Source organism: Sus scrofa, chromosome 3 (genome assembly GCF_054392235.1).
Source record: "Sus scrofa isolate SSC_HxYL_T2T_F1_AM1 chromosome 3, Sscrofa_HxYL_maternal_Yorkshire_Landrace_v2.0, whole genome shotgun sequence".
NCBI classification, from domain to species: domain Eukaryota; kingdom Metazoa; phylum Chordata; class Mammalia; order Artiodactyla; family Suidae; genus Sus; species Sus scrofa.
The window spans coordinates 415,534-437,782 of record NC_139385.1 but is presented as its reverse complement, the minus strand read 5'-3'; the positions used below and the strand labels follow the sequence as shown (position 1 = coordinate 437,782).

The window sequence follows — 22,249 nt, the reverse complement described above, 5'->3', positions numbered from 1 at the left end:
TCCAAAGATCACTGCTCACGGACAACGCACCTGGGCCCCAAGGGCCCTGCTGGAGGTGCACGAGCCGCCGCGCCTGCGCCCCGCCGACCCAACGTCCATGCTGCAGCCCGCGGGGTCACTTCAAGTTTCAAGTCTAATTATTGAAAAAATACATTTCGTCAGGCTAGAGCTGCCGTAGAGGGTGACTCCTCTGATGGATTTGGGAGATCGAATCTAGTCAATTGAAAACCTTCTGGAAAGCACTCACTACTCCAGATGCCCCTGCAAACACCCCTGGTGCATGGCACGACTCAGAGGGGTCAAGACCTCACCGGGAAGTGGCTGCCGATGCGGTGGGAGCAGCAAGAGAACCGGAATTAGAACAGGCGCCTGGAGATGGCCTGAGCCGCTGCATCTTGAGGAGAAACGGGAACGGATGCGGGGCGGCTTCGCACGCAAGAGGCGGCAGAGCGGCTTCCTGAGTTGGAATCCACTCCTGGGGAAGACGCTGTGAGGTCCGGTGGAGCAAAGGACGGAGGAGATTCCATCGATTTGGTGAGAAAGCAGCGGCGGGCCCTGCGAGGACCGACTCCGCACAGCTCGGCGCGCAACAGAGAAAGCGTCCAGGAAAGGGAGGGTCCGGCCACGCGGCACACGTCACCGTCACCCTCGCATCAGAAGAAACTGCTGCGGCCACGGCCACGGCCACCGGGCCTTCCTCCAGCACAAAGATGACGACTCACTGACGGCTGAGACAATGGTGGCTGTTTTTAGCAATCAAGTGCCTTCTGATTAAGGCAAAAATGTTGTTTCTTTAGACGTAACGCCACCGCACACTTAGCAGACTACAGTTCTGTGTTCACACGGTTCTCTCTGCACCGGAAACCCACAGGGTCCTCGGCCTGGCTTCCCTGCGGCGTCTGGAAGGGAACCCGCGGTACCGCTCCGGGGCGTCTGCAGGTGACAACGCCTGTTCCTGTGACCCTCACTCTCTAGCTTTAGCCAGACGCTATCACTGTAGTCACCGAAGGCTTCCCTTCATGAGCCACCACGGCCTCGGCAGAACAGATGCTGCTGCACGGCTCTGCCCTGTGTTGGCATCTCTGGGTTTGTCCTGGGCGGCTCGGTGTCCTCCCCTCGCCAGCCAAGCCGGCAAGGACTCTCCAGACCCATCCCTGCGAGAGGTCAGGGCTGGGACCACAAAAGGAATCCCTGTCCCAAAACCACCCGCACGCGCCTGCCTCCAACGGGCACAAGTGCCCAAACAGGCGCCATCCCTTCCCCGCCTGCGTGTGGAACAGCGAGCAGACCCCGTCGCAGCCGGCAGCCAGCACAGCACATGGCCAGCCGGGCGCACCTAGAGGCAGGACCACAAGGCCGACGCGGAAACCACGTGCTACAAACACAGAAAAGAGCGCACTTGAGGGGATGCGGGAGGGGCGGCCTCAGCTCGGGGTCCTGCGGGCAGGTGCTTTGCGCTCAGGTGCACACCTCGAGGACTCGGCCGCTGCGGCTCCGGACACTCGAGCCGTTACCGCACGGTGACACTCGCCTGCCCCCAGAAAGCTCGGCGCCCCCACCCCCACGGTCCCGCCCCGAGGGGACTGTCAGCAGCCTTGGTCAGTCGAGTTTATGCCCCGTACCACAGTTTTAAACTTCAGTGACTATTCTCATTTCCAGGAATCCAGAAAACTGTTTCCAAAAATGAGTATTTGTGGCAAGAAATAGGCAGATAATGATGAAAACCTGAGCAGCTGCCACCAGGTTTAAGACGAAAACTGGGAGTTCCCGTCGTGGCGCAGTGGTTAACAAATCCGACGAGGAATTGTGAGGTTGCGGGGTCGATCCCTGGCCGCGTTCAGTGGATTAAGGATCCGGCGTTGCCGTGAGCTGGGGTGTGGGTCGCAGACTCGGCTCAGATCCCGCGTTGCTGTGGCTCTGGCGGAGGCTGGCAGCTACAGCTCCGATTAGACCTCTAGCCAGGGAACCTCCATATGCCACGGGAGTGGCCCAAGAAATGGCAAAAAGACAAAAAGAAGAAGAAAACCGCCAGGGACCCACCCGAGGGGCCCCGTGCCCCCCACCCCCCACCCCAGGGGTTCATCAATCTGCTCTGTGTTCCCCGGCAGCATCTCTGATTCTTTTTTTTCCTTTTAAACAAGCGTTTTTGTCGGTGTTCCACAGGCTCCAGGAAAGGCTTCACTCCACTGCAGGTGGCAACAGAGGCCAAGGCCAGGAACCCAGATGCTCAGAGGAGGGAGTGAAGGACACCAGCGCCCGGCACGAGGAGCAGCGGCCTTTGCCAGCCCTCCTTCACGGGCAGCCCGCTCCTCGGTCCCGCCTCCGCGCAGCTCCCAGGCCATTCCCCTCACCCTCCTGTCGCTGCCCCAACGCCTCCCCTTTGCGCCCATCTCCCTGGCCTGATTCCTGCTCCCTTCGAGGCTGGACACGGGGCCCGCTGCCCCTTCTCCAGACCCGCCCCCGGAAGCTCGTGTTTTGTGGTTTGGGCCACACCTCTGGCATGTCCTGGTTGCTGCGCCAGGGACTGAATCCAAGCTGCAGATACGGCACCGCTAGATCCTTTAACCCCCTGTGCCGGGCTGGGATCAAACCTATGCCTCTGCAGCCAGGTCCTTAATCCACAGAGCCACGGTGGGAACTCGCTGTTATTCTTTCAGCTTTGGGGGGAACCTTCCACGCGCTTGCAGAGGACAGCTCTGAGGGGCCTGTAATCGCACTTGGCTCCGTGTAGGCACATCTGCCAGCTTCCTCAAGTTCCCGCGGAGTACATGTCACAAGCCCGACTCTGTGTTGGGACCCCTGCACCTGCTGGCTGCTTAGGGTTGGGTTCTGCGTCTCTGGGGCTTGTCGGTGCTTGGGCTCCAGGGCAGTGACACGGGGGACCTGAGGCATGGCTGGCACACAAGGCTGGCCCCTTGCCCATTCCCACACCCGGGGCCCGGCCTCAGCTCCAGGGCTGTACCCCCGCTGCCGGGGGGTGTCTGAGGGCCGACCCGCTCACGCTGCCCTCCCCCCCCAACGCCGTGCACAACAGGCCTGCCCTGTTCCTCGTGTCACGTTACGTAGTGACGTCACAGCTGTCATCACCAGGTCTGAGGACTCACAGTACCAAGCTGCCCGGAGTCAAAGCAGGATTTTATGTTTTTCTATAAAGCAAACAACTGTTGGAGTTCTCACTGTGGCTCAGTGGGTTACAAACACCACAATGTCCGTGAGGACGCAGGTTCAATCTCTGGCCTTGCTCAGTGGGTCATGGATTTGGCGTTGCTGCAAGGTGCCGTGTAGGTTACAGATGCGGCTCGGATCCCCAGCTGCCGTGGCTGTGGTGTAGGCCGGAACTTCCATATGCCATGGGTGCGGCTGCAAAAGAAAGAAATAAGAACAAGTTAAAAAGAACAGAAGACGGTCAGACAGATGCATGTGAACTGGAAAAGAATAAGGTGCTACCGGGATAAATCTTGATGAATTTGTCAGGCTCCGTTGCACCATCCGAGGCTTTCAGAAACACGCCAACGATCCGGCATGAGAGTAGTCGCGCCGTCTGAGAATCCTCCTCCAGGGTGGTGAGAACCTGAGGCATCAGCGTTTCCTGCACCTCCTGTACCTGCAAGTAAAGAGCACACACGGCCGTGACGCCGGCGGCACCGTCCCGGAGAGGAGAGCGGCTGCTCTTGCCCTGTGTGCTTTGCCTGCAACGGAAGAGACGTGGTTTGGATGCAAACCTAACGGAGGCTGAAATGCTACCTTTAAGTTTCCACACACAGAGCAGACCTGAACCTTGACCTTAAGAATCCAGATGACGTGAACACGGGTCTGCTGAGTTTACAAAAACGTCACTTCCGCAAGGCTGGGAGAGGGACCAACCCCACACGGCCCGCTACGGGCCGCGGGACCGGGTCAGGTCCGCCGAGGCTGGGCAACACCTCAGCCTAGGTGACGGCTGCTCAGGCGCCAGCGTGTTTTAACCGCGCCCCCCGTGTGCTCCGTTCCTGGTCTGCCTGCAGACCTGGATACAGACGTGCTCCCCAGTGAGATCCCGGGACCAAACTCTTCTCGTCAACAAAAGGCCCCCCCAGACCCCTGCTAACCCTCGTGCCCACGGCCCGCCCCCGACCGGAGAGGCAGGGGAGCCCTACCTGCTTGTCCGACAGGACCCCGCTGCTGACGAGGGCCCAGAGGCAGGACACGGCCGCTGTGCGAATGGCCGCGGCCGTCCTGCCAGCGTGCCACTGCAGATTGGGGACAAGGATGTCCTTGAGCACGGTGTCCAGGCAGCCTCGGAGCTGTCTGCAGCGAGAGCAGGAGAGGGCGGTGAGGGGCCCCCAGACTCCCGAACGAAGCCCTTCTGTTTGGGAGACGGGCTGAGGGAGAGGCCAGCGAGAACCCGCAGAAGCGGCACTGGAGAGCCGTGCGGGTCTCCGCGGCCCGGGGTGGCGGTCGTGTGTGCCAGCACCCCCCCCCCCCGCCCCAGCCGGGGGCATCCCTGTCACCCCTGCTGGATCTCCAAGGAGGTCAAGCTGCCCGAGCTTCGACGTGCCGGGAGACACAAGCACGGGGCCCCCCGACCGCACCCTCCACCTCAGCGGGAGGACGCGGCAGGGCTGCGCCCACGGTGTCACCTGCAAGGACACGGGGGACGCAGGCCTTCCACCAGCACGGCCACCAGGACGAACACAAAGCCAGTGGTGCTGGGACCCCGGCCCCCAGCCAGCGGGCCTGGCCGCCCAGCGCAGCCGAGCCAGACTGCGGCCCATTCAAAGCTCCCAGGGAAAAGCCTCGGCCTTTCCTGTGAATCCTCGGCCCCTACAGGCCTCTGCGAACGGAGCAAAACACATTCTGTTCAACAAGTAATTCGAATTATTTCCCGACATGCTCACTGGGCACACTTCACAGCTGGTCTCGCCTCAAACGCCAGATGCTTCAGGGTCCCACCCAGGGTGAAGACGCCCCCCAGCCCGGGGCTGCATTCTGTCTGCGGCCTTGGCCTCCAAAGGCACCACCGGCCTGCCTCCAGCAGGGGGCGTGCCAGAGCCACCGGCGCACCTGCTGCTGCCTGGCTCGGGGGCCCTTAGCTCTTTCAATTAGCTTTGCCCCGGGCTTCAGTTTCCATGCCAAGGACTGCTTCTCCCGCAGCGTGACTCACAGGGGTCTCTGGAGAGCTCAGCCCTTGTCAGGAGGAGGCGTCCACGCAATGTGGCCACAAGAGCCTGAGGGCTGAGAGCTGGAGGTGGGGGGGGGGCCAGGTGGGGGCCACGCGTGCTGCTTCCAACTCCAGAGAACCTGCCCCCAAGCACGGAGGTGCTGGGAGCAGAAAGGGCAGCAGGCTTCCTACAGAAGACGCACGTCGGCCTGCAGCCGGGCCTGTGACTGGGAACCCGGCAGAGGCGACCCACAGGCTCCCGGAGAAGGCCAGCATCCGGCCGCCCGGCGCGAGAGCAGCGCCTTCAAATCCCTCGTGGGTTTCAGGCAGGACCCTGCTCGGAGGGGCTGCCACTCCCGGTTCGCAGTCAGCCACAGGGAACAGACGGGAACGGCATGCCCGGGGTGAGGGCCTGAGGCCAGAACACAGGGTGCGAGAGGGGATGGCATTGGGTGGCACCTGAGCTCCAGGCCCCCGTTCATCGAGGGGCTCGTGTTCCAGCCAGGGCAGGAGCCCCCGAGAGCCAGCACGTCCTCCAAGCGGGGCGCCCTCACCCCGCCGTTCTCTGGCCCCGGGGGCCTCGCACGACCCTGAGTCTGGGGAGGGGGCTCCCGGAGGGGCGCTCAGTCTGGGGAGGGTGGCAGCGCCGCGTCCCCGTCAGGGCCCTGGTATCTCACGACTGGACCGTTCGCAACACTCAAGGCCAAGACCCGGTAGGTGGGTCTCAACCTCTCTCCTCCCTGAGGATGCGCCGTCAGTTCCCTGAGATAAGTGTCCGCAAGTGGCACACCTTTCTTCCGACGCTGCCTTCTGCACGGGCAGCTGTCAGGAGCACCGGCTCTCTCTCGGGAACTTAGTCTTTAACTCCTGGCTGCCCCGCGGCACACGGACTCCCCGGGCGGGATCGGAGCAGAGCCTCAGGTGCAACCTACACCACGGCCCCTTTAGCCCCCTGCGCCGGGCCAGGGATCGAACCTGCAGCCTGGCGCTCCAAAGACATGTCCCTGCCCTTGTGCCCCAGGGACCCGCCCTCAGGGGCTGCGTCTCGAGCGAGGACGTCTCTGTGCTGGGGGCACCGTCCTCTGGGAGAAGCGGCCCCGAGGCGTGGCAGCCCCGCAGGCCCTCTCTGCACGGGTTGTCAGCGGGGCCCCTCAGGACCCTCCGCCGCCCCCCCAGCGCTGGAAGCCTTGGCAGACAAGCAGAAAACGGTGGGCTGGTGAGAGGCCCAACAGCAAAGATCAGAGCAATGGCCGAGAAGCAAAGTCCGCACATCGACCCTGTTCCCCTGGGAAGTGCCGACGACAAGGCGGGAGGCGCGGCCAACGTGCTCCCTCGAGGGGACGGTCCCGACAGCCCAGAGCGTCTTGTCCGGGATGGGGGGCGGCGGGCACAGGCCCGGAAAGGGGTGCCCTCCCCGCAAAGCCCTGAGCGGCAGGTCCCTCCGGGGAAGAGCAGTGTCCTCAGGGGTCACTCAGGCACCTCTGACAGGCCTGAAGGCACCAGAGGCCTTTCCAAACTAAGAGCTGACGCGTGAGCCATTAGCCGTCAACGCGCTGAAACCTCTGCTTTCAGTGGAGCTTGAACGACCCCCAGACGGCTTTGACTTAAGGTCTCTGTGCCTGCGGTCGGTGCCGGGACCGCGGGACAGGGGGCCCCCAGAGCAGGGGTCACTCCCGGCCTACCCGAGACCCTAGTGTGGGGGCGGGGGGGACGACCACCCTCACACGGTGTGCGGAGGGGACAGTGAGGGCTGTGGGAGGACAGTGGGGTGTGGACAGTGTGGGGTGGGGGACAGTGGGGGGGGAGTGTGGGGTGGGGAACAGTGGGGGGGGAAGTGTGGGGTGTGGACAGTGAGGGGTGTGGACAGTGTGGGGTGTGGACAATGTGGGGTGGGGGACAGTGGGGGGGGAGTGTGGGGTGGGGGACAGTGGGGGGGAAGTGTGGGGTGTGGACAGTGAGGGGTGTGGACAGTGTGGGGTGGGGGACGGTGGGGGGGGACAGTGTGGGGTGGGGGACAGTGGGGGGGGAAGTGTGGGGTGTGGACAGTGTGGGGTGGGGGACAGTGGGGGGGAAGTGTGGGGTGGGGGACAGTGGGGGGGAAGTGTGGGGTGGGGGACAGTGGGGGGGGAGTGTGGGGTGGGGGACAGTGGGGGGGGAGTGTGGGGTGTGGACAGTGTGGGGTGTGGACAGTGAGGGGTGGGGGACAGTGTGGGGTGTGGACAGTAAGTGTGAGGGGGACAGTGAGGGGTGTGGACAGTGTGGGGTGGGGGACAGTGGGGGGGGAAGTGTGGGGTGGGGGACAGTGGGGGGGAAGTGGGTGGGGGACAGTGGGGGGGGAGTGTGGGGTGTGGACAGTGAGGGGTGTGGACAGTGTGGGGTGGGGGACAGTGGGGGGGAAGTGTGGGGTGGGGGACAGTGGGGGGGAAGTGTGGGGTGGGGGACAGTGGGGGGGGAGTGTGGGGTGTGGACAGTGAGGGGTGTGGACAGTGTGGGGTGGGGGACAGTGGGGGGGAAGTGTGGGGTGGGGGACAGTGGGGGGGAAGTGTGGGGTGGGGGACAGTGGGGGGGGAGTGTGGGGTGTGGACAGTGTGGGGTGGGGGGCAGTGGGGGGGGACAGTGAGGGGTGTGGACAGTAAGTGTGAGGGGGACAGTGAGGGCAGAGGCAGGACGGGCCGGGGACACGGGCCGGGGCCCGTGTGCGGGCGGAGGCGGCGCCGACCTACCCCCGGGCGTCGGCGGCCTCCTGGGCCCTCAGCAGCACCCTGGTCAGGGTGGAGAAGAGCTGCAGGCGCAGGGCTGGGTCTCTGGCGGGCTGCAGGCAGCTCCTGAGGATGGGGACCAGCTGGGGCAGGGCCTCTCCGAGGGCAGGGCCTGGAAAACAGACGGCAGCCCTGTTTCCGCCGCAGGAGGAGGGCAGGACGGGAGCCCGCAGGCGCGTTGCCCGCCAGCGCCCCCGCTCCAGGAAGGATGCCCCCCGCGCGGGCCGCCCCCCTCGGCATCAGGGCCGGGCCGGGCCCATCACAGCCGCCGAGAAGGTTCCAACCCCCAAGCTGCGCTAACTGTTCAGTGTGGAAACTTCCTATTTTTCTCACCTCCCCCAAATTCTTAAACAATTAAAGGCGGGGTTCTCTGGTGGCCCAGCCGGTTAAGAATCTGGCATCGTTCTGACTCAGGAAGTTCCGCGAGCTGCAGGCACAGCCAAAACCCCCAAATAAAGTCAAGCAATCTTCTAAAGACCAAGCAAACCGGAGGACTCGGCATGCCGAGCTGCTCACACGCGCCCGGCAGCCAGCGGCCTCTCCCAAGCCTTTCCTAGGTGAGCACGTGACGCCGTTGTCCCCAAGCCACGAAACGGATCCCGACAGTGATGGCGCTTAGTCGTGGCTGCAATAACCCAGCCTCTGCGGTCCACGCGCCAGTGGCGACAGCAGAAGTAGGCGGTGAAACGCCCTCCCTGCCAGGCCCTGTGCCCACAGGGGATGGCGTGTCCTGACCTGATGCTGGGCACCCTCAGGCCTCCTAGTTTACGGCCCGGCCTGTTAGGTCTGCAGTCAGTCAGACCTCAACCCTTTCAGAGGCGCTGCCTCAAACCAAAGTCAGATGCCCAAGGGTGGCCGAGGGTCGGCTGTCACCTGAGCTGGCCAAGCATTTGCTCCGCAGCCCACCACTCCCCGCCCTTGCCTGGCCGGGCACTGAGCACCCATGGACCCACCCCCCGCACCTGCTCCAGGCGGATCCCTGGGGCCGGGCAGGGGGCAGGAGGCCCCGTGATCCCCTTGGCCCCTGGTGGGCGCTGCAACACTGGGCTCTCGTGGGGGTCATTTCTGCACCCCTCACTCCACGACATCTGTGCGGCCTGGAAAAAAGACCCACGTTCTGGCCCTAGTGGAGGTGATAATGTGACATCCAGGGGCCCTGCAGGGCCTCGGAAACCCGTCTGCCGCCCCGGCCCCGGCGCCCCCCGTTGGCGTCCACACCCAGGCACACAAGACCACGCACGTCTGGGAGCTGCCCTGAGAGCAGCTCGTGCTGGGCGCCCTGCGGCAGCGAGGCCGACGCCGGGGCACGGTCTTCCCGTGCGGTGAGAACGCATTCTCAGGACGCCTTCTCATAAAGCCCAGGGCATAAAGCCCAGGGCAGGGCAGGAGGGCGGGAGCCCCCCGCCAGCTTCCCGGGACTAGGGGCTCCTGGGCGAGTCTGTGGGGACGCCACGGCTCCGGCTCAGGGGCACCAAGGGTACAATTTTGTATTTTTGGCTTAACGCGAAAGCCAGGGAAACACCACCATGCAGATTTAATTCCCAATTTCCCTGTTGCTGGAAGAGCCCCGTTTCTCCTGCTTCGTCTCCTGCGTCAACCCCAACGTGGCGCGGGCTCCGTGTCACAGAGCTTCTCACAGTCAGACCTGCGGACTCGCTTCCACAGCCTCTTCTGCGACTTGCTTTCAAATGTACAGTTAGTCTGTTTCTTTCTTTTGTTGTCCCCCCTTTTTTCTTTTCTTTTTTCTTTTTTTTTTTTGCTCTTTAGGGCACACTCGTGGCATGTGGACGTTCCCAGGCTAGTGGTCAAATGGATCTACAGCTGCCGGCCTATAGCACAGCTCACGGCAACAGCAACGCCGGATCCCTAACCCACTGAGCGAGGCCAGGGATCGAACCCGCAACCTCATGGGTCCTGGTTCGGTGCGTTAACCGATGAGCCGCGACGGGAACTCCCTCCCTGTCTTTTCGAGGGTTAGGACGTTACCTGTTTCTGTAAAGTTTTTAATTACTTTATGCGATTGGAGTGTGGCTGATTTACAATGGCGTGTAAGTTTCAGGCGTGCCGCACCGTGAGCCGCTCTTTCAGCTTCTTTTCCCCCAGGTTGTTTCCGCATAATGAGCAGAGCTCCCTGTGCGGCACAGCAGGTCCATCACCCATTTTACACGTGACGGCGTATTCCTGCTAATCCCGAACTCCTGATGTCCCCCCCCATTTCCCCTTTGGGAACTGTTAATCCGTTCTCAAAGTGGACGTCTACTTCTGTTTTGTAAACAAATTCGTTTGTGTCATTTTAAAAAGCTGGATTCCACATGACAGCGCAGTCATACAGTGTTTGTTTTTCCTCAGTTCACTTCACACGATCATCTCCAGGTCCACCCCTGTTGCTGCCAACAGCGTCGTTTCGTTCTTTTTAACGGCTGAGGAGTATTCCACTGTGCACATGTACACCTTTTTTTTGTTTGTTTTTATTGGTTTTTAGGGCTGTACCCGCGGCAGATGGGGGTTCCCAGGCTAGGGGTGGAATTGGAGCCACAGCTGCCGGCCGACGCCAGGGCCATAGCCACGCCGGATCTGAGCCGTGTCTTCGACCTGCAGCACAGCTCATGGCAACGCCGGATCCTTAACCCACTAAGCAAGGCCAGGAATCGAACCTGCAACCTCACGGTTCCTAGTTGGGATTCGTCTCCGCTGCGCCTGGCGGGGACCTCCTGCACCACCTCTTCATCCATTCATGTGTTGATCGACGTGCAGGTGGCTTTCATGTCTTGGCTCTTGCGACTGGTGCTGCTTCTGTCATTTATCATTTCCAATTATGCTTTTCTTCAGACGGATGCCCAGGAGTGGGCTCACAGGATCACACTGTAACTGTTTTTAGTTGGTTTTTTTCCCACAGTTTTCCGCAGCGGCCACACCAGCTTTCATTCGCACCAACGGTGTGGGAGGGTTCCCTTTTCTCCACAACCTCCCCGGCATTGTTCATGGACATTCCTATTTTTTAATTTTTGTCTTTCGTCTTTTTAGGGTTGCGCCCTTGTCCTATGGAGGTTCCCAGGCTAGGGGTCAAATCAGAGCCATAGCTGCCGGCCTGCACCACAGCCACAGCAACGTGGGCTCCGACCCTCGTCTGCAACCTACACCACAGCTCATGGCAACGCCGGATTCTCAACCCACTGATCGAGGCCAGGGACTGAACCTGTGTCCTCATGGATGCTAGTCAGATTTGTTTCTGCTGACCACGACGGGAACTCCTGTTTGTAGACATGTTGATGACGGCCATTCTGACTGGTGTAAGGTGCTACCTGGTTGTGGTTCTGACTTGCATTTTTCTAATAATTGGTGATGCTGAGCATCTTTCCATGTGTTTTCTAGCCACCTGTGTGTCTTCGGAGCATTTAGATCTTATGCTTTTTTTTCCTTGCTTTTTAGGGCCACACCTGCGGCATATGGAATTTCCAGGCTAGGGGTCGAATTGCAGCTGCACCACAGCCACAGCAATGCAGGATCCAAGCCACGTTTGCAACCCATGCCACGGCACACGGCAATGCCAGATCCTTAACCCACTGAGCGAGGCCAGGGATGGAACCTGCATCCTCATGGATGGATGCTAGTTGGGTTCGTAACCCACTGAGCCACAATGGGAACTCCTTATTCCCGTTTTCTGACTGGGTTGTTTCTGTTTTAAATGTTTTATAGTTAAGTTGAAAAAATCATTTTCTTACAGAGCTTTTCCAAATAAGCAAAAAATTTCACCCAGTTAAAAATGACTTAAAATCTTTTTCTGTGCTTCCTACAGAATCCTTAAAGACACAGAATGATAGAGAGTAAAGAGAAAAGCCGAAGTCCTGCACGCTCCCAGGGCACCTGCTGGAGACGGTGTGTCCCCTCCCTCGCAGAGCTCACCCCTCACGCACGCGCGCACATGGGCTCGGGGAGAACGGCCGGAACCGCTCGGCTGCAGGCTCACGCGGCATCGTGCTCCCGAGTCTCCATCGGTGACAGCACCAGCATGAGACCACACAACTGAGCAGACGGCAGGGGGCCCACGCTGGCCAAAGAACCCCAGACCCTGGCCTTACTGCTCAGGGAGGCAAGGCGAGGGCTGTTTGGGTGACGTTTAGTAAAACTGAGAAATTAAACACGCCGGCCGGCCAAGAGGCGGGTGGGCTGGGGGACTGGGCGGGGTCTCGTCCCAGTCCAGCAGCCTCGGGACCCTGGACCAGTCACCAAGGCTCGGAGGCCTCCACCGCCTCCTTTGTCAGGTGGGAAAACAGTTCCTGCTTCACAGAAGAGCCAGGACACACGATGAGCTGACGCTGGCGCAGCAGTGACAACGGATCAGCACTGCCAGCGGTCCCTGTGCTTTTCTTTTCCAATTTGGAAACGGAGCTTTGTGTACCCCTAACCAAAAACGAGTTTGAGGCTCCCCCAGGTCTCACAGCACCGGGGTCACTGAGATGAGCCGTTGTCAGGTCCTGGCTGCCCTCCAAGCGGAGCAATCAGAGACTGTCGGGCCCAGGGGGTGCACGTTCCCAGCCTGCAGGGAGGCAGAAGGGGCAGGAAGCGGCAGCGCAGCAGCACCAGGGTTCTGACTCAATCTCAACGCAGGAACCGGCGAGCCGCAAGTTTACAGCCGCCTGGGAAAGCGCAGGATGCTCTAACAAGCCGCTGCTGTTCTTCCATCGAAAACCCCGTGGAAACTGCGAGGTGCGCGCCACGCGTCAGGGGCCATCGTAACCCCACGCACTCGGGACAGCGCCCAATGGCCGGGGCCTGGGAACAGACGGACGTGCCCAGTTCTGTGCCAATGCGGAGACGGAGCTGAAGAGCTCAGGCTACCAAGGAAGCCACAAAAATCTCACCTTCAAGGTCCAACACAAAGAAGGCGGCCCTGGGCGGACCGCACAGACCAACCCACAAACCATCTTCGACATGGCGCTCCCGGCTCTGAAAATCACGGTTTTCGTCCCTTAAAATGCCTGCTCTTCACAGGCCAGAGCAACCATGAGTTACCTTGGAAGAGCAGGCTGGGAGTTCCCGCCATGGCACAGTGAGTTAAGAATCCGGCCCCAGTGGCGTGGGTTCGATCCTGCGCCTGGCACAGTGGGTTACAGGGTCCAGAGCTGCTGCAGCTGCAGCCTGGACTCAGCCCCTGGTCCGGGAACTTGCTCTCCCGCTCTGGGCTGGGGCCGCCACACGGGCAGCCCGGGGGCACCTGTTTGGGGACTCACCTGAGTGTGTGACCACCACGTCCAACAGCAGGACTTCTGCGGAGTGGACGGTCCAGTCGCGGTGCGAGGCGGCCACCCACTCCAGGAGGGGGCCCAGGTGCTCTCGGAACAGGTCCTGGCTGCCGTCCACACCCTCTGCCGCAGCCAGCGCGGCCAGTGTCTCCTGAACCTAGGAGAGGCGAGTCGCAGGCTTAGGACGCCGAAAGCCTCCTGGAGGCCCGTCTGCACATGCCTGGGGTACGAGCTGGGCGAGAATCACGGCCCAGGGCTCACACGTGCACTTCCACGCTGTCTGCTCGACCGTCAGCCAGACCAAGTAAGTGCCCACAGAAGAAATCCAGGGCCGCCCAGCAGGAGCGGGCTGAGCCGTGGGGCCGGCCGGCCGGGCGCCTTCCGTGATAGGGGGGACCGGGTGGGTTCGGGAACCGAACTGAACGGACTTGAACTACGGAAGCCACGGACGCCCCCCGCCCCACCCCGAGCCCTTCGTGTGACCAGACCCCACCGCCCCCTGCCAGCGGCACATCCACTGCTCTGGGGGAACAGAGGGGACGGAGGCGGAGCAGGACATCGGAGTCGGCGCCGCCTCCAGCCTTCCTCCTCGGGGCTCCTGACCATCTGTGTGGCTGCCCGGGGCCCGATGGGTCTCGCCTGTCACAACGAGTCAGTCTTTCTGGTATTTACAGCCCTACAGTGACAAGCTGCTCAGAGACTGCGCCCTCTGCGAAGGGGGCTTTTTAAAAGAGAACTAAGAGTGTCGAGCGGCCCCAGGAAGGCGGGGGCGGGGCAGCCTCCTGGACGGGGCGGCCCGCAGCTCATGCAGAGGGAGAGGCAGCCAGACTGGCGGCCGCAGGGACGTGGACACCAGGAGGTTTTACGCCTGGACGGCCAGCAGAGCGGAGTCATCTGGTAAAGCTGGGCCGCAGCTAAATGGGAGCCGGGACTCCACTTGCTCTCCTGCCCTCAGGGGCGCGTGCCTGCTCCCAGCTCCCTCGCGCCCCGAGGGCCGCCTCATGGGTGACTCGCCCGGGACGTTCTAAGCGCGCACCTTGGGCGGCTGGCTCGGCGGGCTGCCCGAGGCTTGGCGTCCAAGGGCAGAGACTGAGGAACGACTGCCCCATCTGGGGCCGCAGCCAAGGTGGAGAGGACCCCCCGACCCCCTCACCTTGTCGCCGAGGCCCGTGGCCCCCCACAGAGCCAGGACGGTCACCAGCACCTCCAGCAGCGGCAGGGCGGCCTCTCGGCAGTCCTCCCGGCTCCCGGCCACCAGGGCCTGCACGCACAGCAGCAGGCGCTCCCCGTAGACGGGCTGTGGAGACGGGGCAGTCAGGGCCCACCCGAGGGCCTGGTCGAGACCCAGGCCGCCAGGGCTGCGGAGCTGGGCCAGGGCTCAGGCGCGTCGGCCGGGAAGGGGGTCCTTTCCCACAACAGGCCTGAGACGCGAGGAGCTCACGTTCCTTTCGTCCCTGCCTAATGGCGTTTCCGTCACGTGTGACAAGGTCTCGTGGGTCGGTGCTGCTCGCTGCAGGATGGACGGATGGACGCGCGGAAGGACACGCCCCCCCCAGGGAGAGGAAGGCTGGGGGAAGGGCAGCAGCCAGAACCCCGAGGCCTGAGGGGCCTCAGGGCACGTCCGAGACGCCCAAGAGCAGAAACAAGGAGATGCAGCGATTCAGAGGCGGCCTCCACACTGACGGGGACAAGGGGACACCTTGGCTGGGCTCCAGCCTCGGCAAGTGTAGCTCCTGCGGACGCCTGCTCCCTGCAACGTCCCTCTCGGCCGCCCACTCTGTCCTGTTTCGTAAAGGACGGAAGGGATGGGCCAGGCTGTCGCGTGCAGCTCGTGGACGCGACTCCCGGGTAAGCAGGGACACCTCCAAGTTACTAACGGGGCTGAGCTCGGAAGGCTGGTGGCTGGCAAGAGGGACAGGTGCTAGGCTCTGAGTCCATGACGCACTCACAAGCGACCTAAATCGTAAAGCTGAAACACAAAATCCACCGTGGGTCACGGAACTGGGTGCACCCCCAGCCCCTCGGGGGTCCTAAAGCCTCTGAGAAGCCACAAGTCCTGTTTTCTTCAAATCCTTACTGTTCCCACAGCCCCGTTCCTTTCAGGCCGAGATGGACTGATTTTCTGAGGATGCGACTTTGGCTACTTTCTAAGTGACCCACTATACACAACTGAGCAGCCAAGCTTCTTTCAGTTAAACCAAGAGGGACCTGCTCTTGGCTTTGGCCCGGCCGTCTCGAGACCCCTCCAAGCGCTGGAATAACCGAGGCCGTGTCCTCAACAGCACGGCACCCGCCACGCACAGGCCTGCATCTCGGGGGAAACGGGCTCGGCCGTCACTGGTCTCCCCGTGTTTGACCAGAGGGTTTTCGGCCTCTCCCTACACACACGGTGCACAGGGAAAAGGAGAAGCACAGGGAATGACTCTCGGGTCACCGGAGATGCCACAAGGTCCCCAGAGGCGCTGCTGGCTGCCTCTCCCAGCAACCATCTCCTCGCCCCAGCACCTGTCGCTGAGCAAGCGCCCTTCGGAGCTTGGCCCGGGGGCAGGCCAGGCCCGAGGTGCCCGGGGCAGGGCTCCTCGCCCGACCCGCAGCGGCGCCCAGACCGTCTAGGGGCTGTCTGCCCCACCCAGGCTTGGTCCTGTAGTTTGTTCCTGAAAGACACTCAGGCCTGTGCTCACCGGCCCTGGAGAGTCACTGCAGGAAGTGCTCAGGGCGAAGCCGGGCCCGTCTCCCGGCCACAGGCCTGGTGAGGAAGGCAGACGGGGGCTTGGGCTGCGCCCTGGCTGGGCTCCCTGGCCAGAGGCGAGAACACGTCCAGAGATGAGAGTGTGCATGGAACCGTGTCAGGAGGGGGCCTGCTTGTCTGAACGACGGAGAAGCTCCTTCCTCCGAAGGACCTGAGGCTGAGCCAGGCGCGTGCCCTGAGCTGGACAGACCAGGGGACAGACGTTCCCGTGACACTAACACCGGAAGCCCTTCCCTCTGCTGTGAGGCTCGCAAGGTGCGTATTTAAACACCTACACAAGTTTTCAAGCTTTACCTTCTGGAACAGAAATGCGACTGGAGTGAAAACCCTCAACTGAACCACTCGTCAGAACGGAGACCCTAGTTTCACTGTCTTGACAATGGGCTGAAACCGTGGCTGAAAACACCAGGAGCAGGTGAGACAGCCCGTGAAGGTTCCCTCCCCCAGACCTCAGCTTCACCCCCGCCCCGAGCTTGGGAGCCGCCTTCAGGCCTGTTAAGACGGCTAACGCGACCTGAACGTGCCGGGAAGGCCAGACGTGAGCTGGAAGCACGGCCCCCGGCGCCCCGTCAGCAGCTGGGGCCCCCTCGGATCCAGCTCTGTGGCCACAGCAGCCACTGCGGCACAGCGCCAGCTTCCTACGGCCCACGGGGCTGCGCCACCGGGCCAGACGCCCGAGGAGGCACACCTGGTTTCTCCCGAGAGATGTGGAGGCCCCCGGCCAGCCCAGGACGCCAGGGTCCAGGCCCATCCCAGCCCGAGAAAAAGGTCATTTTCCCTGATTCCAAATGACTGAGCCTAACTACCTGGACCGTCTCGGCTTCAGATGGAAGGGACTTACTGCTCGATTTGAGACGAAACAAGTTTGCTCCCAAGAACACTCTGCCAACCAGCGGGGTTGCCCGTCGAAGCCCATTGTCCGAAGCCGTGACGCAGATGGGCGGGAGCGCCGCGGGCACGGCGGGAGGTGTGGGCCAGCAGGCCGTGTGGGCAGACCCGCGGCTTCACGGGTGGGGGGACAGCCGAGAGCACCCACCCTCCGGGCTGCAACATCCCCCGCGCCAGCCACTGGCCACACGTGGCTCCTGGGCAGTGGAGGCACGGCCGGGTGACCGAGCACCGGCATCTACCCCTGCTTGATTTTAATTTAAACGGCCACCATGGTGGACGGAGCAGAAGGGGCCCCAGACGGGAGAGCAGCCGTGGCTCCGCCCTGGCTACAGTTGGGTGTCCCCGCAGGGCCTGCGGGCCTTACTGGTCACTGTCAACGGTCCCCTGCAGACCAAGGCCGGGTCCACGCTTGGACCCCCTTCCCGCACACGCTTACGTTTTCAGGGCCTTGGCAGATGTGGGCCTGGGCCAGCTCCGTGGCGATGACCTTGACGTGCGGCCGAAGGGCTTCCCTCGGGCAGCCGCGAACGACGGAGGCGAGGACCAGGAGGCCAGGGGCGGAGGGCGACTTCCTCAGCGTCGTCAGGATCAGCTTGAGAAACACCTCCGGGCTGACGAAGGCCCCGATGAGCTCTGCGCAGCTGATGCACTGCGGGACCGGGGAGGCTGTGGCCGCGCCCCGCCGTGGCTCCCACCCGCCAGAACCGGGCCCACGCCAGGCTCTCCCAGGCACGTGCGCACGCGCCCCTCCTGACCCGCCCAGGGAAAGCGCGCCCCCACCCCCTGGCTGGAAGCCGCACACATCTGTCTGAGGGCATCCTTGGCAGCTGAGCCAGGGGGCTGCCCAGGGGGAGGCACGTTGCCAGCAGGCCAGAGCCGCTCGCCTGAGTGCTCAGCGAGGCCGTGGGTGGTGACGGGCGCGTTAGCCTTTAAATGCCACTCTTCACGGCACGGGGGCTGGGAGGGGGTGCAAAAGTGGGGGGGGTGCAAAAGTGGGGTGGGGGGCCCCCCAGACATCTGAACCTGAACGTGGGGGGGCAGGGGGCTCCTGACCGCGCGTGTCCCCGTTCACAGGTGGCCGACCGGGAGGTCACGGCGAGGGGCACTCACGCTGCGGACCACGGCCCCCTCCTCGTCGGCGCAGGCGTGGAGCAGGGTCCGCAGGATGGGCTCCAGGTGCTGGGTGGCGTGGTCCTCCGCGTGGAGCAGCAGCACCGCCAGCAGCTGCGCGGACTTCACCCGGGTCCCCGCCACCCAGTCGGTGATGTCGTGGCAGATGGCGGGCAGGATCTTGGCGAGGTTTCTGAAGACCAGCTCCCGGCAGCCCAGCCCCGGGCGGCGCTCTGCAGGTCAGAGGGCGGGAGAAGCAGAGTCGCGGAGACAACCTCCACCACGCGTGAGGAGCACCACGCGCCCCCCTCCGCGTGTGCGGCACACGCAGGGGTTTCACCGTGAGGCTTGAGGGAAGTCACACCACTCTGAGTCAGAAACGACGCCAGGAAGTGTCCTAACCCCTGCAGAGGCCACGGCAACACGGAGATGGGAGATGCTCGTAAACGGCACGCTCCCAGGGCACGAGTGCCAGGCGCTGACAGGTGGGTCCCCCTGGGCACCGTCACCCATGCGGATAACACCCACCGCCTGAGCTCCCTGCGCGCTGGCACCACCCCCGCCTTCAGCCCGGTCCTCGCCACCGCCGCAGGAGCCTCATCGCCCAGGTCTGCCGGGAGTGCCAACCCCACAGTGTACGCGGCTCGGCCTGGCTCTTCACACCGCACGTGGTGGAGGCGCCGACCCTCCCTGCTGAGTGGCACCCCACTGCGTAGACGACGCCTGAGCTGTTACAGACAGGCTGCGAACGCACCGGTGCGGACTCCGCCCCCCTTCTCTCGCGGAAGCACCCATGGGTGCCCCAGCCGTCTACCCTCCCGGCTGTGCGTGGGACCCCCGGTGCTCAGCTAACAGCTGTGTCTTTTCACATCTTTCCCGCCCACCGAACCACGGGACCAAACCACTGGCCTGTCTCCGTGTCACGGAGCCTCGAGCCCTCCCTGTGCTCTGGGCCCGAGTCCTCGTGCACGCGGTTTGCACACCCCCCAGCCTGCGGCTGGTACTTTCGTCCCCTTGACGTCTTTCTGGGAGCGGGACTTTCCGTTTGGAGGAAACCCATTCGGCCGTCGTTCCTCTGGGAAGGTGCCCGGGCCGTCCCCTCGGGTGCACACGGCACCTGGGCTTCATCTCTGTGCATCTCTGGAGGGGTGGTGGCAGCTCCACCGCGCTGCCCGGCCCGTCAGGCCCGCTCCCGCTGCCGCTGCGCCGCCTTGATGGCTGAGCTTCTCACCTTTCAGCCCAGGTCTCTGGTTTCAGAGCTTCAGCTGCTCTCGGTTCTCTGCGTTTCCTTATGAACTGCAGGGTAAGCGTCTCAGTTTTGACAAAAAAGCCTTGAGGATTCTGGCCTTAAAGATTCCACAGCTCTAAAGACAGAAAAGAGACCCCGACGTGTCAGAGATTAAAGGGTGTTTTTGTAGAAAGAACAGCTTGTACCATGAGGCCCCATTTTCAATTTTCATTCCTGTTTCTTTTCTATTTTTATGGTGTATGATGGAATGAGTTCCAAATGATTCGAGTTCTGTTGGCTTTTAAGTGAGCTTGTTTTAATTCCGTAAAAAACAAAAAGCCAAAACAATCAATGCTGTTTTCTTCTGGATGACAAGTCTGTTGTGGCGTTTGTGAGATGAGGGACACGTGACCTGAGACGGTGGGGGTGGGGGTGGCTGCAGCTCAGAGGCCGCCTGTGTTCCTCAGTCGAGGCTCGCTGGACACAGCTGTGCTGACCCCTGCCCCTCGCCCGGCGGAGCCCAGACTACTTCCTCTCTGGCCTTTACAGAGAAAGGCTGCTGACTCTGTTCCAGGCTCTGGAATTCCCTTCCCGGCAGGCAGTGCCACACGCACACACCAAACACTCCGTTCTTCTGTCCCTCAAACCCATTCCAGGCCTCGGGAGCCACAGGGCCAGTGGCTCCGGTCCCGGGTGGCACAGGGACGGCCCCTGCAGAAGCTCTGCCGCCAGGGCTGCGTGAGACGTGGTCTCCACTTCGGGGCCATGGTGAGCTGCGCTGCCACGGACGTGCATCGACACGGCCTGGTGGACACACACCTTCTAGTCTGCTGGGGACGCGGCCAGGGCTGGAGCGGCTGGGTCACCTGGTGAGCACGCGCTGAATGTGTCGGGAAGCAGCCAGACTCTTCCCGAAGCGATCGCACCATCCTGCCACCAGCAACGCGTGGCGGTTCCAGTTCCCCCTCCAGATGGAGCCTCCCTTCCTGCTGCAGCGGTGGCCGCACAGGGAGACCCCCAGGTGAACCCGCTCAAGTCCAGGGTCCAGCTGCTGGCAGGCGCCCAGCTAAGCCCCGCCTCAGTCCACTTCTCTTTTCTCTGGAAACGACTGCAGCACTTGGGCAAGAACGAGGCACAAAGAGACGTTGGCAGTGGAGAAGCAGACAGACCCCGCGCTGGCTTGGCCTTCTCAGGGCAGGCGGGGTGCAAACACCCGTGCAGCTGGCTTCTCTCCATAACTGAAACAAAACTCACCGCCACGGCCAGAGGGCTGGCTAGCTTCAGGGGAGCCACTGGTAAAGGTGAGCAGGGGACCAGGTCCAGTGAGGGGGTGAGGGGTCAGCTGGCACGAAGGAGGCCCAGACCTGGCAGGGGTGCCAAGTGCAAAATGCAGGGCTGGGCAGGGGAGGCTTCTGGGGAGCCGGGACCTGAGTCGGGGGTCTGAGAGCAGAGCCTGCTCAAAGCCCGAGAAGAGGACCCACCACCTCCCACGCTGGCTCAGGGGTGATGCAGGAAGAACCAGGCGCCTCCTCCCGGTGGCGGTGCAATTGCCCCGTCACCAAAAGGAGCGACAGGTGCCCGTCCCTGACACTTCCCACTGCTCGTGGGAACTCACGGGGCTGCCCTCTGCTCGGGATTAGACGTTAGGAAACCATGATTCAATCGCTCCAGGAAGAAAGACTGGAACACTTAAAAAATCCACACGAAACCTGGCTCACAGCTCAGATCAACCCCACCCTCACAGCGGCTATTTAGATAAACGCACTGGTCTGAGCGCGGGCCCCACGCACCGGCAGGTGGAGCTCCCGCACGCAGGACTCGGAGCACTCACCCTGGGCCGAGCACAGGAGCGCCACTGGCCTGCTGGCTCAGCGGGGGCTCGCTCGCAGGCCTGTGCCCTTCTGGCCTGGGAGGCACTGGGGTGCCACGGTCGCCTGGACCTTCCTCCTCACTTTCACACACCAAACAGTCGCCCCCAATCCTCAGGCCGTCTTTCTGGCCAGCTCGCCGGGCTCTCCTGCAGGCCCGTCCAGGCTGCGATCCCGGCACAGGCCCCTTGGGCATCGACGGACGTGCAGCAAACGCTGGCCTCCAGGCGCGGCTCCCGGCGCAGAGCAGGACCCGTCCGGAAAGGGGCTTCGGGCCTCCCCAGTGTGATCCCGTCTTTAACCACCTCCCCCCCAGGCTCTCGAGTCGAGCTCAGCAGCACCCACGCCGTCGGGTCATTCTGTGGCACGGTGAGACCAGGCGCGATTTAACTGCAGGCAGAACACAGACCACCACTTTCCCAGGGTGTCCCAGTGTGACGGCAGGTCTGTCGCGTGCTGTGCATTCAGAGGCCATCCCAAGCGGGGAGACCCGGGGGGGCTCGGGTTCTGCTGTTTCAGAAGCAGAGGAAGCCGACAGGTGACGAGCAGTGGGTCATCCTGAAGAAGGGGTGACCCTCAGGCGGGGAGGGGCATCCGCCGAGGAGGACAAGCCACTGTCCCCGGGGCTCGGCCCCTCACGGGAAGGACAGCCGTGTCCGCACGCACGCACCCCCTGCAGGTGGGCCCACAGCACGTGGCCCCGCACGCCGCTCTCCGCTGGCTTTGCAGACACAGCCGCCCGCCCCCGAGGGCCTGGGTGAGACCCGCGGCAGAGCGGAGCAGGCCTGGCTCTCAGGCGGCCAACAGGGGTCACGACGGTGTCTACTGGAAGGGCAGCCTACGTGGCTCTAAAACTGGTTCGAAAAAAGAGCCGGTGCTGTCTCCCGTGTCAAAAGACACAGCAGGTCCTTCGCCACCGTGAGGGGCAAGGGCCTTTGCAGTCAGGCGTCCCCAAGGGGAACGGGTTCAACCGAAGGACAGACCGTGCGGCGCGGGAGGGTCTGGAACCCGCCGTCACGCCCCGATCCTCTGGCTCAACTGCGAGCAGGGGCTCGTGCTTCCGCGTGAGAAGAGCACTCTGGTCAACTCCTCACCGACCCGGAGACGACAGCGGGCCGCCTGGGCTGAGAACGTGGAGACGGTTCCGGCGCTGGTACTGGAAGTGCACCCGTGCGGGGCGTGGACCCGCAGAAAGCGGACTGTCTGCCCAGACCCCGGTCCACGGGCAACGCAGCCGCCTTTCTCTCTCAGAGGCCAACGG

The 22,249-nt window shown here is 62.9% G+C and overlaps 1 protein-coding gene across 3 annotated transcripts in view; it reads right to left on the bottom strand.

The window, feature by feature from the left end:
- Positions 1-22,249, bottom strand: part of DNAAF5 (dynein axonemal assembly factor 5) — a 37,842-nt gene that overhangs the window by 10,866 nt on the left and 4,727 nt on the right. For 2 of the 3 annotated variants that reach the window (XM_003480966.5, XM_085016279.1), the window contains exons 5-11: positions 17,893-18,125; positions 17,219-17,431; positions 14,296-14,439; positions 13,131-13,299; positions 7,864-8,011; positions 4,137-4,287; positions 3,448-3,604 (exon numbers count right to left, since the gene is read on the bottom strand). In XM_003480966.5, coding sequence (XP_003481014.2) covers positions 3,448-3,604; positions 4,137-4,287; positions 7,864-8,011; positions 13,131-13,299; positions 14,296-14,439; positions 17,219-17,431; positions 17,893-18,125 — 1,215 coding nt within the window. Of the gene's footprint in view, positions 1-3,447; positions 3,605-4,136; positions 5,553-7,863; positions 8,012-13,130; positions 13,300-14,295; positions 14,440-17,218; positions 17,432-17,892; positions 18,126-22,249 lie in introns of all 3 variants that reach the window. The other variant, XR_014839917.1, reaches the window with a different exon arrangement.